Source organism: Sander vitreus, chromosome 18 (assembly GCF_031162955.1).
Source record: "Sander vitreus isolate 19-12246 chromosome 18, sanVit1, whole genome shotgun sequence".
Lineage (NCBI taxonomy): Eukaryota > Metazoa > Chordata > Actinopteri > Perciformes > Percidae > Sander > Sander vitreus.
Genome location: NC_135872.1, coordinates 27,546,726 through 27,563,332, shown reverse-complemented (window position 1 = coordinate 27,563,332; position 16,607 = coordinate 27,546,726). Strand labels below are relative to the sequence as shown.

At 44.1% G+C, this 16,607-nt stretch overlaps 1 protein-coding gene across 1 annotated transcript; it reads right to left on the bottom strand.

The window, feature by feature from the left end:
* Positions 1 to 2,386: 2,386 nt before the first annotated feature.
* Positions 2,387 to 16,008, bottom strand: amd1 (adenosylmethionine decarboxylase 1). The gene is made up of 9 exons (XM_078274987.1): positions 15,678 to 16,008; positions 11,649 to 11,735; positions 9,056 to 9,182; positions 8,826 to 8,928; positions 7,702 to 7,744; positions 5,869 to 6,013; positions 3,841 to 3,933; positions 3,605 to 3,760; positions 2,387 to 3,501 (listed from the first exon to the last, which is right to left on the bottom strand). Exons 1-9 carry the CDS (start codon positions 15,788 to 15,790, stop codon positions 3,358 to 3,360), a joined length of 1,011 nt encoding a protein of 336 aa, XP_078131113.1. The 5' UTR covers positions 15,791 to 16,008; the 3' UTR covers positions 2,387 to 3,357.
* Between the last annotated feature and the right edge of the window lie 599 nt (positions 16,009 to 16,607).

Genomic DNA, 16,607 nt, shown 5'->3' with positions numbered 1-16,607 from the left:
TTACACAAATCAATAGATTAAATTACGTGACCATTTCACGAACTGCCGTGAGACTGGGTTGAATAATACTGTCAAAGATATTCGACTTTTTCCCGATAAAATAAAAGCATGTCAGTAAACTTTACATGTCTGGCCCCTTGATGGGATTCTCATTTCCCAGTGCGACACCCCTGGGTCTACACTGCTTGTATGTTTTACGTGTTGAGGATCCTCTGAAATGACAAGCTTTGTTCCTGAATGCTCTGGCCTAAAAGCCTTTAAATAGTGAACACAACAGTTGCACAGATAAGTATCTTTTATTGAAGCATCAAGCTTGTAGCACAGATATATTTAGCACATCTTGACCATCCAAAGAACAGCAAAAGAAAGAACTAGAACAGCAAAGTTTCTCCTTCAGTACATCCTGCAACTGCACCCTCTGACCCGGGGGAAGGCTTTCACTTTCTCTTCCTCTGGAGAGAAGATTCAGAGGAAGGGACAGTGAAAACTTAAAAAAAAAAACCACATGATTTTAGTCAGCTTTGAAAAAGGTCATCCCATAACGTCAGAACAAACTGGTTTCACAACAAAATAAAACATTGACAAAAAAAAAAGGGGAAGAGGAAAAGAAATAGATTGGTCCGCAGCAAAAATACAAAATATTTTTGTATAAAATTCTATAACCATTCAACTGCAAAAATGCATTGTGAGTTCACTGTATATTAAAAAAAAAAAAAAAAGCATAATGATTCACACCAACAAGGTTAAAATGTACTTAATCCAAGAACAGTTGGTGTTAAAAACGTCTTCAGTATTTCTGAACAGTTTAAATGTGTGAGTTTATATATTATATAAAAAAAATAAAATAAAAAAAAGGACCTATAACAGTCATAGATCACTTCAGTTCTTTTGACAGCAAGTTGAGTAGTTCATGTAAGAGCAGAGATTGGTCCTCAGGGAAAGAATGAAACCACTCCAAAAAAAAAAAAAAAGCTGTGATAGACAAAGCTAGGCATGTCAACGTCACTGCTAGTTCTCATATTAACTAATCCCAACTTGATCTACTGGGCCAACTGGCAGAAAAGAGAGCCTGAAGTGAGGCATGCGCTGCTATAGGTGCCGATTGCACACATTTCCAAAGAAGTACTGCAACACACAGCGCTGAAAGCAGGCCGCACCTCCCGCCGCGTCTTCTCCGCTTCTAAATTCAAAACCGCGTTCTCTGGCAGGAGAAGCATTGTGAACACCACGGAAACTCAACGGCAGGCGGAGAGAAGTTTAAAAGAAATAATGCATCATAGACGCCCCAACCTGCTTTCAGCACTTGTCCACAACTTGAAATACAAGATCAATACAAGTTAACCCGACCCCTAAAAAGGAAGAAGAAAAAAAAAGAAACAGTCCCCGCCAAACCAAAACACACCAGGTATACGCTTTCAGCTGGTAAAACAGGAAGGTGAAGCACACAGACCTACTGACCAAAAAAAAAAAAAAAGGAGGAAGAGACAGCGCTACACTACACTGTCAAGCAACACGGCACTAGTAGTCACATGCACCATAGTGTCACAGGATTCTCTCCCCCCCCCCCCCACAATGAACAAAAGGGCATTGATCCAAAACAAAGAAAAGGAAAAAAAGAAAAGAAAAGAAAACTGCTAGGGGAGTCACATTTTCGACCGATTCACTGCAAAAAACGTCTGGGCACAATAAATTTAATAAAATGGCAGTTTATGCAGCGGTGACATGTGGAATGATCCGGGATCACCCTGGCATGCTCAGACTGGTGGGCCTCTATTGTGTGCTTACAGATTTCTGTATGGGGGCGGAAAGAGACAGAGAGAGGATGGATATTATGTGGGAAAAAGAAAAACGCTTTGCTGGGCAACTAAGCAAAAAGTGTCCGATTCATTATTTCCCATTCAGAGCGGGCGCGGCCAGGAGGGCCGGGCTTTCGCCGTGTCACGGTTCTGGGGCCAGCGGACAGTCCGACTCTGGCAGGGAGAGACCTGCTAAGAGCCGGACAATGGCTGGTCGGCAGAGGGCATTGTGAGCTGGGTATGTGTGTGTGAGGGAGGAGGAGTGGGGGGGGGGTTTGCGTTATCTACTGGAGTGGTACATTCAGCTCAAACCTGGTCCAGGCTTTTCTCTAGAGACGTGTACATTCGAAAGACAGGGGACAGACCACCGCTTTACACAGCCTGAGCTACATTCAGTTTATACATTTTAACCACTTCATGTACTGTAATTTTTTATAAAATATATATATATATATATATATATATATATATATATATATATATATATATATATATATATATATATATATATATATATATATATATATATATATATATATATATATATATATATATATATATATATATATATATATACACACATATACATACATATATACTGGGTGAAACAAAGTGCACATGTTCAAATGTCTTAAATGATTCATACACATTTTCCAGCCATACAACTTTAAAAAGGCTGTCTATTTGGGAAATGCGCAGACTACCCGATTGTCGAGGTGGAGGAGCACGAATGAATGAATGCTGATGGGAGTGAGCGTCGGAGCCCAGCAAAGCCAAAAGTTTGTTTTAGAGCACTTTACATTGACCAATAAGCTGCAAACCTTTATCCAATAGTGCAACATTAAATAGCATCAAGTATTAAGTATAAGGAACTCAAATAGGACAACGATTAGAGCGGCCAAAAAGCTTTACGGGACTTGTACATTAAATCAAGACTTTAGACGAAAGTCGTTTTCGTACCATGAGTAACCAATTTTTTTTTTTTTTTTTTTTAAAGTGCACTCAAATTGGTAGCAATTCATAAATACCAAATGTGGAATTGGACAGTAGATTAGGCAGAGAGGGGGGTCCGGTCAAATTTGAAATGGCAGAGTTGGGATGGTTAAGAGGCAGACTGGTCTGAGCATGTCAGGGCCCTGGCCTAGTGCGGGCGGAAGCCTTGTCTGTGGGGGATGAGGGGGGAGACCTGCAGGAAGGGAACGTTGTACTGGGCACAGGTGGACAGCCTCAAACAGAGCGCGTCTAATTCCTCTACATGCACTTCAAGATCACAGCAAGAGTGAGCTAGGATATCGAAACGGAGAAAAGAGCTTCCATGCAAGAGATCTAAGTCACGGGTACAACAGTGCGAACAACTCAAAGAGGAGGATAAACTAGGGCTCGCCACCGCGCCAGCACCGGGTGCTTCGGACCGGCGATAGCAGCAGCAGCAGGCGGGGAGGGAGGGGAAGAGGAGGGGGGAGGAAGAGGACAAGCTCTCTATGGGGGGGTGAAGCCGGCTGCCGGGGGGGAGCCCCGGGCAGCCGCCTCGCTTTTTACGCCTCTTCTTCATCCTCAACCCTCAGCTCTGCTGGTTCTGCTGGCGGCTCTTGGCGTAACTAGTGAAGACGAAATTGTAATCGTTGAATTGAGCCAACTGGCGGTCGAGGCGCTTGTAGCCCTCCATCGACTGGGCAGGAGTAAAGACACTGCGACATTTAGAGCTCTGCAGGGGGGGGGGCAAGGACAAAAAGAGAACTTACTCAGTGACAACTTCCATTAAAAATCCCTCTGAATGAAAGCAAGCTTGTACATTCCTAAAAACATACCTGGTTGACAAAAAGCGTGGTCACAAATTTCCCTGGCTTGAACACCTCCACCACCTTACTGACCAGATCATCGTACGAGGTCTCGGAGAGGTTGGTTTCGAAGCTGACGTAGGAGAACTCGGGCTCCGGGGTGATGTGGATGGTCCAGTACGTTCCCTGGAGAACAAACAGAGCCACATTCCAGAAATGTTTCAAGTAGGAGGCGAGACAGATAAGAGGAAAAGAGAGACACTCACGTCAGTCTTCATTCCGTTCATTGAGTATCCACAAGGGTTGAACATTGTGGCGTCGATCACAGAACCTGGTATCAGGTCACGAATTCCACTCATCTGCAACAAGAGACAGAAAAAATGGTCAACATCTAATCAATTAACCATCAGTCCCAATTCTTTAACCTTCCGCGTGTGCTCATGTCTGAAAGGCTCGGGCCTGTGTAAACACGTTGAAACCGGTTTGGTCCATAATGGAGAGCGCGGTGGTGGCAGTGTTCACACGTTGCCTCATCTCTCTCAGCTCACCTATTTTATCAGATTCAAATCCAAAATGTTACCATATTAGCAGCACAGTCTTGTTATATTGTTTGGGGCTTTTACTTGACAGGACAGCTGTAGACAGGAAATTGGGGGGGGGGGGGACTTCATCCTGGGAAATGTCCAGGATGATGCTGGATATCAGGTTTGCCCATTCACGTCGGCTCTGTGTGTGTGTTGCCGTTCTTAAAAAGGAACACACCGACTTATTGGGACTTTTTCCCAGTATCCCCCAGAGTTAGATAAGTCCATACATACCCTTCTCATCTCCGTGCGTGTCGTAACCCTGTCTGACGCACCCACCGCTAGCCTAGCTTAGCACAGACCCTGGAGGTTAGCGCAACACCTGAAAAGCACCGTTGCTACTTTGTTACTCTCTGCTCCTCACCACGGGGCTTCTCAGGTGCTGCGGGCAAATCACTCCGCAGAAGTAGCAGTGCTTCGCCTTCTGAGAATATAGTTCCCAGTTTATATACGGTTAGAAGATGGCTGTGTCTCATGTGACCTTGTTATTTGTACACGCTGTGACTATACAAATCACAACATGTAAATAGGAACATGTTGGTGTTATTTTGTCACTTATTGGGAGCAGTAGGCTAGATGGAGCCGATTACCTCCAGGATCTATGCTAAGCTAGGCTAGCGGTGGGGGGCGTCAGACAGAGTTACGACACGCATGGAGATGAGAAGGGTATGGACTTAACTCTGGGGGAGACGGGGAATAAGACAAAGTCCCAAGAAGTTGGCGCGTTCCTTTAAAGCGCTGTGGAGATAGAGCTGGCTGGCAACGCAAGACTAACTGCCATATAACGTCTCATCACCCCCCCCCAAAAAAAAAAAAAAGCACATTAACTTTCTGGTAAAGAAACAAGAGTGCGCCGGTGCCCCCTCCCACTGCTACTAAAATGTGAGCAAACTGCTGACAAACATAACCTTATGTTAATGGCGTTGTCATATTAGCAGTGTTGGCCAAGCTATTTGGAAAGTTTAGTGAGCTAAGCTACCAGTTACTACATTAAATGAAGCTTCAGCTAATGTTAGCATGGCAAAAGGAGTTTACTACATTGAAGCCATTTCTTATTACATCCACGTCCATGCATGGCCGGGGTGAAGGAAATGTAGCTTGTGTGGACGCTACGGCACTACTTGATTTATAAAAGACTAAGAAAGGCATTTCATTGAAAAAGTTAAAAATTGCACCGCTTGCAATACAAGTTGGATTTAGCGCTGTGACGGCGTCGACACAGGTTGCTAATGTAAGCTACTTTTTAAAAAGGTTTTTTCTTTTGCCTTTATTGATCCAGCAAGGAGAACATTTACACTCTGTTGGTAGTTTCTCCCCCCCCACACATTATGCACAGGCTTCAAATACATACACGCTCACGCACTTAACGGGGATTCTCAGGAGGTGAACTGGCACCCCTTCAGCTACTAATCCACAAGTACTTTGGTCTGTATAGGAACTTGAACTGCAGACCCTCCAGTTCCCAACCTAACCCCCCTCCGTCAAACTGAGCTACTGCCACTCCCAGAAGGTGTCATCGGTTTACATACAAGCAAACTGGTTTAGCCTCTCTCACCAAACCGAAACTGGAAATCGATCCGACTCCAATGTCCAGCCACTAGCCTAACCAGACCTAAACTTAATCCCACCACAACACTGGAGAGCTGTGTGTGCAGATGCCTGTTGAGACAAATAAAACAAAAACACACACAATGGTAAGAGTCTACTTACACGAGTGACATCACTTGCAGAAACACCATCTTTCATATAGAACTGGTCCATAATGGCTGGATCGAGGTCACTCATCAGAACTTCCAGCGTCTGATCCGCATGCTTGTTCTGCCAGTACTCTGGTAAGTCCAGGGTAAACAGGTACCTGTCGGAGGTCATTTATTACATCACTGAGTAGAACTACGACAAGACAGTAGGGGTGTGATGAGACACTTGGCTCACGAGGCGAGACACTAGATTGGGTTCACCAGAACAACACTAGATTTAAAAGAAAATGTCACTTAAGAATATGACTGGAAAAATATAGTCTTTACTCAGAGAACCAAGGTTACAACGTAACCAAGTGTTGCATTGCAGCAGTAAACAAGGAAGTAGGCTGCTCTTGTATTGATTTATGACCATTTTAGGACGAGGGGAGAACATCTTTGTTTAATATCATTTAAAAAAGGTCCAATGGCATGAAAATGTCACTTCATGGAGGTTTTTTAACATTAATATGAGTTCCCCCAGCCTGCCTATGGCCCCCCCAGTGGCTAGAAATGGCGATAGGTGTAAACCGAGCCCTGGGTATCCTGCTCTGCCTTTGAGAAAATGAAAGCTCAGATGGGCCGATCTGGAATCTTCCCTTTATGACGTCATAAGGGGAAAGGTTACCTCCCCTTTCTCTGGTTTGCGCCACCCACCACCCACAGCAGCCCAGAGAATTTGGCGCACCCATGAGGAAATAGAGCTACAACCGTGGTCACAAACTGGTCAAGGCCACACCCCCACCTTGCCCCCCTCTCCTCCTTAATAGCATTTAAAGCTACAGACACAGAAATGGCACATCCTAAGGAAAGCTCATTGTGGGACTGGCTCTAGTGGCTGTAATTCTGCACCAAGGCTGAATTTCAGGAAAGAGACTTCAGATACAGTATTAGGGGACCACTAAGACCTATATAAAAGAGACTTCAGATACAGTATTAGGGGACCACTAAGGCCTATATGAAAGCATCCAAAAAGCAGCATGTCATAGGACCTTTAAAAGTAAAGTTAGTTTTGCTTTCTGCTTCCAGACTAGGTGAGTCAACTTACGCGAACAGGCGGGGATCTCCTATGCCAATTTAGAGGTCCAAACCAGACTCCTATTTCAAAGCCAGATGAATTATAAGACCAACCAGGTTAGCCTCTACTGGTGGCTGCTCTGTACTTGTGACAGATATCGCGATTTTTACCTCTACGAGAAGTCTCGTCACATTTTAATCTCGCGAGACCTCGTCACACCTCTACAAGACCGCAAAGGAGGTCCGCAAAGAGCTTTCATACAAGCAGAAATCCCTGAAGAACAGACCTGACCTTTTTACCTCCCAACTCATGATTGTCATGATCTGAGCTAAAAACATGTCATGTAGCAGTATCTTGCTGTGGCTGAAATGCTGCCACGCAAAAGACTTTTACAAGGCGTGACAGCATTCCCGTTATTGTTTTCACCTTGTGAGTCAGTGCGTGTGTGTGTGTGGCAGGTTTGACTACTTTGCCAGGTGTTTTATGTCGGCCACAATTTGTCACCACGACAGCGTTGCAACCGTGCAGGATGCAGTCAGAAACTTTACAGGTGTGTAGTTGAGGTTTATGCCCACACGTTATGCCCCTGGCTGATTTGGCGTTGCAGGTGGTGTGATCTCTAGTCTCCGTTATTTATTTGCCACTTCATTCAGAGAGAAACGAGAACATTGCTGCAACATCTTTCAAGGATAAAAAATCAGTGGCGAGTGCAATCCAGTACTACTTTATACTAGAGTATTTAGCAACACATGAAGTTTCAACCGGTACGGGACATTGTGTGATGCTTACCAGCAGTCAGAGTTCAAACGTCCCATACAGTAGGCTGCACCATCTGGAAGATGCAAAAAGAAAGTTTGTTGAAGGTTTAGTTTTATGGTTACCGTTCACCTAGTCTGGCATTGCCAGACCTTCCTCCACAGCGCTGCGGAGGAAGGTCTGACTAGTCCACACAGCATTTCGGACGGGAGAAAAACATGCTCCGGTTTATTGGCATTTCTTTAAATCAAATCACAATCGTCTTGGGCGGTGCTAAGCGCCGGACGGAGCCACGATGCCTCTGCAAAGTGGTCTCAGGAAGGAACTTGTTTTGGTGGAATGTACACGTTCATAAGTTGTTTTAGTCGTGCAACAGAAAACTCAGATAGTCTAGCTAGCTGTCTGGATTTACCCTGCGGAGCAGTTAGCCATAGTCCTCATAAAGCCACCATCCTCATGAAGCCACCGGAGTTTAGAACTCCGGCACAAAGAAAGCGGAAGGTAACGGACATCCGGCCGAAAAGAGGGACATCTGGCGGAATTTCCAGGGGCACTGGAGCAATCCCGGAAGGGGAAAGTCGTGGCTATAGACTAGAGGTGTTGAAATTAATCAAATAATCGATGCATGAAATCGTGGACATGGACGATGCTGCATCGATTATCGGCCGGGCCATAATTGATTATTTCGGTTTACAATTTCATGTAGGCCTAACGACATTTCTGTTTACATATTCGGTTATGTTTTGCACATTCAGGTGCCATGTGCTCAGTGCTGTAGTTTTAGTATTCGAGCACTGCAGAATGTTTGGTTTTTGAAGCTTGAAAAGCTACGAATTAAAGATCCTATATGGCTTTAATAGAAAAATGTATTTGACGCATCGTGATATTGAATCGCTGACATGATATCGTAATCGAATCGGGAGGTCATTGAAGATTCACACCTCTACTGTAGACTACCATTCACCCGACACAATCTCAAATATGGAGTTGCATGCATCGTCTATTGGATTTGTAGAGCACTAGTTAACGTCGCCAGCCTTCCTAGTCACACAGCAGACATTCTGGAGGTGTTGAACCATTTCGATTTCTTTCAAATGCTTTTTCAGAGCATTTTGTAAAAAAGGATAACAGTGCCAAGAGTCTGGAATGTAACGTACTTGGGAAAATCTGGCTGAGGAAGTCCACTTCCTCCTGGAAGTTTCGATGAGGGAACTCTTGATGGGTTGGCTTCATAAAGTTCTTGCGGGAGTAGAAGAAATTCTGCAAAAGAAAGGAGATGAACAGCCATAGGCATCTGGTAATAGCTACAGACATTTCTCTTTTGTTTAAGTTTATTTCAGTCTCTGAAGGAGTGTTTCCATATATTCAAACGCTGCATGCGCCCTACCTCGATGGCATCGAAGCCGCAGTACTCCCTGGCGAGTTCCAGCAGAGGCACCAGTGCTTGCAGTAAGAGGGTGGTTCCGCATGTCTTCAAAATGAAACGTCTCTTGGAGACAAACATGCTACTCTCACTGTGGAAAGCAAAGAAGTACGAGAGGTGTAAAACATCTGTGCTCACACTACTCACCCAGTGTTCTCCTTCCACTCATGCACTGCATTTGTCCCTGTGGGTCCACTGAGCTTACATAATAGGTCTAATCTAAGATGGGCGCAAATATATATTTGGAGCCGGGGTGCGAAATAGCACCTGCCAAGCGCCAAATGCATGTGTCCCGTTTGGAGAGTAGATCTCGGAAGGCTAGCCGTCACACTGGCGGCTAAATGTTTGTACCAAAAAAGGCATGCAATAAAAAAATAAAAAAAACCTATGCTGAGAGTCTCTCTCTGACTGTCCTGTGCTGTCGAGTTTGACACGCACGCAAAATATATAGCTATTAAGAAATAGAAAACTTGAGATTTACAGTTGAAATAATGTCCTTTAATCATGTACAGTTCAAGTAATGTTTTGGTGTAGTATACTGTAGACCCAGCACCATTCACTTCAGTTGTAGCATACAGAGTTGCAACATTACCAGTCTGAGAAAAATCCCAAAGCAGACAAGAGTTTTTAAAAGTTGTTTGAAAGCCAAACAGGATCATCAACCTGGCGGCCGAGGTGATGCAGACTCACAGAAGCTCAGAAGATCCAGCCTGTATCCCACCTCTGTGGTCGAACCAGCTACAGCTAAAGTTGGAATTTACTTTATTCTTTGAGCTTGAGTTGCAGGAATAATACATCCCAACGGCTGATCTTAGCTGTAGAGGTTTATCCTGGAAATCCAGAGTTCTCGCGAGAGTCACTCTGACATTGAGGAATGATGCTCATTAACTATGCCCTTGTAGCCGAGCTGCACCAATCACGTCGCTGTATCTGATATAGGTGGGCCAGAGGCGAACTAAACAGATGACGACAGTTTAATCTACCAGTTAGCTCCGCTGGTAGCTAAGCATACGGGGCTCTGGATACGTCACCCAGTGTATTGTTGTGATTGGTCGTAGCGTTATCCAATTGCATGCAGTGAGATTTTTAAATGCATGCTTGGTGTTGGTGTTGAGTCGGGCCATTTTCATTACTCAATGCCAGACCCTTAATCTTTTGGATTTGGGTCTGGATTCCCAGGCTAGTAGAGGCTTGGCCGGTGGATTTTTCATCCACCAGTCACACGACTCAAAGTCATTTTCCAGACACTGTTTGGAACTCAACCGGCAAAATTGCCATGTTATTGGACCCTTTTCCCTTTCTTCCGGCGCAGCTGAATTTGTCAAGCATGGTGCCACCATTTCCAAGATTAGAAGTTAAATCCCCATTTGCAGCACACATTAAACATGTATGCACTTGTGGAACTCCTGAATCCCGCATTAACACTTGATGTCAGCAGGAGGAGCTAATAAGATTTTTATTTTATATAGTGTAGATAATGCAAAAAGTCAGTGCACTGAAAGTACCCAATCAAAAAAAAAGAAAAATTTCAGCAACTGTATGGCCCATTTCTCGCTTAAAATGTTTTCATAAACATGTTTTGGTGAACTATTTTCGTAAAATACGAGATTGTATTGCAAACGAGTCGTCATTATGGTCGGTTTTGAAATTCGGGAGCAGCCAGACCCACGTGACATGTTCGTCCAATCAGCTGCCGTGTGTTGCGTTCGTCACGCTCATCATTTCCGGTAAGTGGTTTAACATTAGGTGTTCCTTTTGGGACAACACTAACCGTCGAAAGTGGGAACTACGGCAGTAAGTGGTCAGTGCACATTAGCAGTGTACTGACGGAAGTATGCCGAATGAGACACAGCCACACACATCCCTAGTGCCCAATGGGATGGCTGCTGCTGGATCTAAGCAATGCCATAGAAAGAACAAGTAGATGTGCATACCAGAAAGCGCCAGCTAAAAAAGGATTTTAATGATCTTCCTCAGACCTACGATGAGACAGAGTCACTATCTTAAATACCCAGAGTGCATCAAGAATGTGTCATACAACATTTGTCAAAATATTAGTGGGAACATATATCATGCATGTTGATTGCATACATGATTGATTGCAAATGCAATGATAAAACGTTTGTTGACGCCATGGTTATGGGTCATTCGTAGCATACTGCTTGCAGTCTGCATTAGACTCGACATGCAGCTGCAGTTGTTTGACTGTGAAAAAGAGTGAAATCACTTCCCGGTTGCCATGACAACTTGTTTCATCTGCCAGAGTGGTTCGATTCTTTTACATCAGTACAGCGAATTCATTTTGTTTTCCTGTCCGGTAACTGTGGCCACTAACTGAGCTTGTGAACCTTTCATAGCGTTGAGACAGGGTTTCCTTGCTACAGCCCTCTTGGATAGAATGCATCCAATCAAAGCTATGCAGCATGTTAATGTATGTGCCCAGGAGGAGACGTGCTCTGAGTGGCAAGCGGCTTACAGGTGACCGCTGTCTAATCCTGTCTGCCTTCTAAAATCAGTAGGAAAACAGGGGAGACAGACTGCAAGTACAGACACTCACCTGAGTATATAAGCTTCCTGCTTGTCAGACTTTGTCACACTTATGATCAAACAATGCACATTCTCCAGAAGTTTGTCCCACTCAAACCTGAAATAAAAAGAGAAATGAAAAGCAACAATTAGCACTTTGACGTTCGTTTAGGGCTGCTCGATTATGGGGAGAAAAAATAAAGCATAGTCATGATTCATTTTGGCCAATATCGAAATCCCGATTAACACGATTACTGGGTAAAAAAGTTAAACACCTTGAACTGTGAAATTTCCCCAGATACTTTTCCCATTTGAACACATTTTTCTCATTCAATACACAGGACAAAATGAGTTTACTTAACTAAACTCAAAAACAAACTTGACTATTCGGTTTGTTTTTGTGATCATTAGGACATTAAAATGTGGATCAATTGCACAGCCCTACCTTCGTTTAAAATAGTGTATAGAATGGTTTCCAATGTGGAAGTGAATCCACTTCAAAAAAGGAGAAAACCTTAATTTTTCCATGCACACTGGAAAGTAAGTGGAGTTGTTTGGACTATATCTCTGAATAAGGAAAGCACACTCCTCTACAGTCATAACAGGGAGGGAGGGATTCCCTTAATGGAAAGTAATGGTGCTATGGGGAATCTCAGGGAAACAAACAATGATCTCAAATGGATATGGAATAGACCCATCTTTGGGTTGTTTGTCTACCCCACAAGCTGGGGCAGACAACACATCCAGCGCTCTCCTCGGCGACAGGAGGGCTGATTCTGCGTGTCCAGGAGGAAGCACAGCCTGGGGAGACTGGGATCCTGACACTAACCTAAAAAGGTGCGCTAAGCGATGTTTCACTTCTTGTTGACGTTCAAAGTATTGTCAAACAAAACGGAGGCTATCTCGCCCCTCCCCCTCCTCATCCCCTCCCTTCCGCGCACTAACCCCCCCAAACCCCCACATCCTTCTTGTCGGTTATTGGCTGGAAGACTTATGTTTCATGGTGCAGGTTGGCAGTTTGTTTTTGTTGCCGCTTGTGGAGCCTGGGTTGTCTACAGAGACCACGTTTTTTTTTAGTGTGTTCAGGGGACAGGCAGCTAACAGATAGTGAGGAGGTGTTTGCTGTATGTGAGCAGTCGGAATTGACGATGAGGAATCTTACGCAATACAAGTCAACCGAGAGCAGAGGCTCGTTTTCCCCTCCAGAGGGTGTGGCTTTCCGGGTATGATGCGGGGCGCTCCTTGACTAGAGAGCTGTTTCAACATGCCGGACGCCCAGCTTCATACCAGAAGGACGTTACCGGAGACCAGGGTCAGCTCCCGTTTCAGTGTGAAATGTACACCACAGGCTATTTCTGGTCGCTCAGCAGGATCAGATTTTCCTCAAAGAGGAAGAGTAGTCTCTAGGAAAGGACCACTTTACTAAACGCTACCAGAGCTTTCATCCATACCCAAAAGACAGGGATCCATGGCTTACCAACATGACACATTTATGGAAGTTTGGCTACTTTTGTTGCCGTTTGAAGATGTCATCACTAACATTTAGCGGCAGAGCCATGGGGACAGTGAAGGGAACACAGGTAAATCATTACCGGGCCTTCCGGAGTAGTTGCTTGACAATCACTAGAAGCAGACTAATCTGCAGCAGAGTCTCGAGGAAGGACAGCGGAGGCAACGTAAGCGAGCTGCACATTTGTGAATCAGATAACCCTCGTGGACTTATTTGGACATTGGCTGACGTCCAGTGAGCCTGATCCACTGACAGTGTCCCTCTGAGCTTTTAATCTGCCCTCTGGCTGTAAATTAATGCCAGTCCTCTTTTTACCCAGCCACAAACAGCGCAAGCAGATTTAGCCTTGAACCTTGCCACAGGTTTGATATTAAGCCAACCACTGGACCGGTATACTGAATTTTACTACTAGGTGTTGTACTTGACGCAGTAGCCTTAAGCACATGAACACCAACTGTTATGATTGGCTCGTGGGTTACAGGAATGCCCTTCTGTAGAAAAAAAAAAAGAGAGCTATATGGAGTAGTGAATTTGATAAATTTACTGTTTATCAGACCACCATACATACATAAAATATAATATAGAGAGATAAATAGATATAAGTCAAATGTAACACCTTAACACTACATGTTGCAGGGTGTGTGAAAACTAGTTAGCTCAAATGATTAGCTAAAAGTAAATGGAGAAACTTAAAATAGTTAGCTAAAAAAGTACAGTAATGTTAATGGACAAACTGTTGAAGCATTCAGCTTCACCCCAAGTAGTACGATTGCAGACCAAACCAAGCTTAATATTGACAGTTCAACTAAATGAAAGAATTAACAATATCCACTTTTCTGTAATTAATAGGGTCATACATTTGGAATCAATAATGGGGTACGTGAGTTCTTTGGACAAGGCTCTGGGGGGGGGGGTACCTCAGACAAAAAGGTTGGGAAGCAGTGAGCTAGCGCACCCTATGATCCTTCTGCCTCACCCCAACGCTGGGGGACTACTGCGCCGGGAGGAAAGCAAATGGCAGCTCCAAAGAGACGGCCCTCCAGTTAGTGCTGTAGCAACTTGAATTCAGCCAGGCAGACCCCAGAGCCGGGGGACACAGTGGGCTGCCCACTTTGTTGTTGTAGACTTTGTTCTACTTGGCACAAGCGCCTCATTGTTTGAGGTACAATAACAAATTGATTGTGTTGAGCTGAATAAAAGAACAGCAGCCTGTTTAGCCATTCACCTTCATTTCTCTGAATGTCCTATCACCCAGACATAGCCTATTCTTTGAATGCAGCCAAGTGCCTCTAAGCAAATCACAGTAGGGAGACCCTCTAACCAATCAGAGGGAAGGGAGGAGGATGCATACATGGCTGGGAACGTGACCAGAACATGGACTGCATGCCATTTCAGTCGAGCGTGGTCTTGGGGCTGCCATGCAGTGGGTGACCGTGTGCGGAGCGAGCTGAACCGTAACCGAAAAGCATCACCTTCCCTTCACATCAGTCAAGGAGTCTCAACCCACAACACCCACTGGCGACTTAGTGTCTCTGTAATTATAGGGATATAAAATGTGCAGCAACCACTCGTCTCTTTATAATACATATACTATCTGGTTGACGAGAAACTAACGTGTCCGTGTTGGCAGCCAGCGTCGCTGCAACTGAGGCAACACGCGGTGACGACGGGCCACATGCTTGACATCTTCAGAGACCCCCACCCCCTTATTTGTTGAATGACGCAGAAAAAAATAATATCCTCCCCATTTACAGCACAACAAACATACAACGCAAATTAATCAATACCCGGTGGGCTTCGTAAAAACAGTAGCGTGGTGTAGCTAGCACTGTGATGTAATCAAACGACGTCCCAACACCAATGCGGGGGCAATAAAGCGCGTGTGCACAGATAGGGATAAAAGGATCCAGACCGCCTAATGTCGGCACCAAAGCAAGCTAACAAATAACACTAATGAAGTTAGAGCCTTAAAATTAAAACGCTACCGTGGTACGAGTAAGAAAACCGCAGAAGACTGCTGAATAACGTCACATTTTTCTCCGAGGAACTAGCTAGAGTCAGCTAGCCGTTAGCTGTAAACGGGTTGCCAACATGCTTTTAAGATACAGAGGAAGTTATAGGTTTTAACATCCACGTCGTATCATTGATATATCGCTCTCCATAACAGACGAGGGCTCATGCCAAGATTGTATTTATAATATAACGTTATTTGCTCGGTAAAGAATGAATGACTCAGCTTGGAAGTACCACTGTTAAAGGGGGAGGTGGCCATTTTCGAGTGACGGTGTTAGTTAGTAGTCCATGGTAGTGAGCTCTGTTGTCAGATTTTGGCTCCCTTCCCTTAGCTAGCTAACTGAGGCTGATCTAATGAATACAGAGAAGAAAGTACCTCTGGGAAACAAATTCCATTCACGTAACATTTACATCCCGTTAAACTGTTTACATGTCAAACGAACAGCGGGAATAACGCCAAGCATGTGCCCTGCGTTTTAGTCCACGTTTCCTTTTGCTGCTAAGGGGCTGACACCGGAGACATTAAAAGACACAAACCTCGGGATGGTACGGAGGTCCCCGGTTCCTTTGGTCTCATCCTGTCGAGAGAACCACACCTCCAACAGCTTCTCGGTCCCCTCGAAGAAATGTGCACCGTTATCTTCCATCATGAGACAACAGACACCCAGCAACAAATATTAAACTTCGGTTGTAATGTTTACAACTTGATTAATCCTTCTTAGATCAGTTATAATTTATTGAGGTACAGTCCTTTAAGCAATCCAGGTGGTGATTTTCTTGAGTTACCGTCTTCCCTTTTGCAGAGAATACCGTTAGCGAGTGCTAGCTAATATCGCCGGCCATACTGTGTAGAGCACTGAATGGAGACGGCGCGGTGAATTTATGTGCGAGCCACACTTACGTCAGTCTTTTATCAGCCAATCACATCGCAGGGCTCTGGCTTGTGATATATGATTGGTTCAGGGCCCGATCACTCATTGAAAAAACAAAGATTTTATCCAGTGACTTCCGGAGTGCCATACTGTAGCTCTGTACAAACCAACACATTAGATCACAGTACAGACTACAATACATTTTAGAAGTATATTATGATTATAAGCCAGTAAGTGATGTTCATGTAAGTCCCTATTTAAAAAAACGTGGGACTATTTTACCCATGTATCGCATAAAAACTGTATTTTAGAGCTCCAATATGCTTAAGCAAATTTCTATGTAAACAAATACTTCTACGTTTTGCTTGTGTACATATGAATTACATGTGTGAATATTTTATTCCTGCCATGTACCATTGTCCGGTCGTAATGTATGTATTAATAATGTATAATGTATTCATTTAGTCTTTGTACTCCATGTTGACATTAACAAAAACACAATTTTCACTTCGAATTATAGGTGAAAATAATATTAGCCTAATACACATAGAATATAAATATTTGTTATAAAATGAGCATGTTAGGCCCATTGCAG

Excerpts from the sequence above, each read along its gene's own strand:
- amd1 (XM_078274987.1), bottom strand. The coding sequence starts at position 15,790 with ATGATGGAAGATAACGGTGCACATTTCTTCGAGGGGACCGAGAAGCTG. Across the intron at positions 7,745-8,825 it reads CCTCAGCCAGATTTTCCCAA|ATGGTGCAGCCTACTGTATG; the intron begins GTACGTTACATT and ends TGCATCTTCCAG. Across the intron at positions 3,934-5,868 it reads CTGCAAGTGATGTCACTCGT|ATGAGTGGAATTCGTGACCT; the intron begins GTAAGTAGACTC and ends CTCTTGTTGCAG.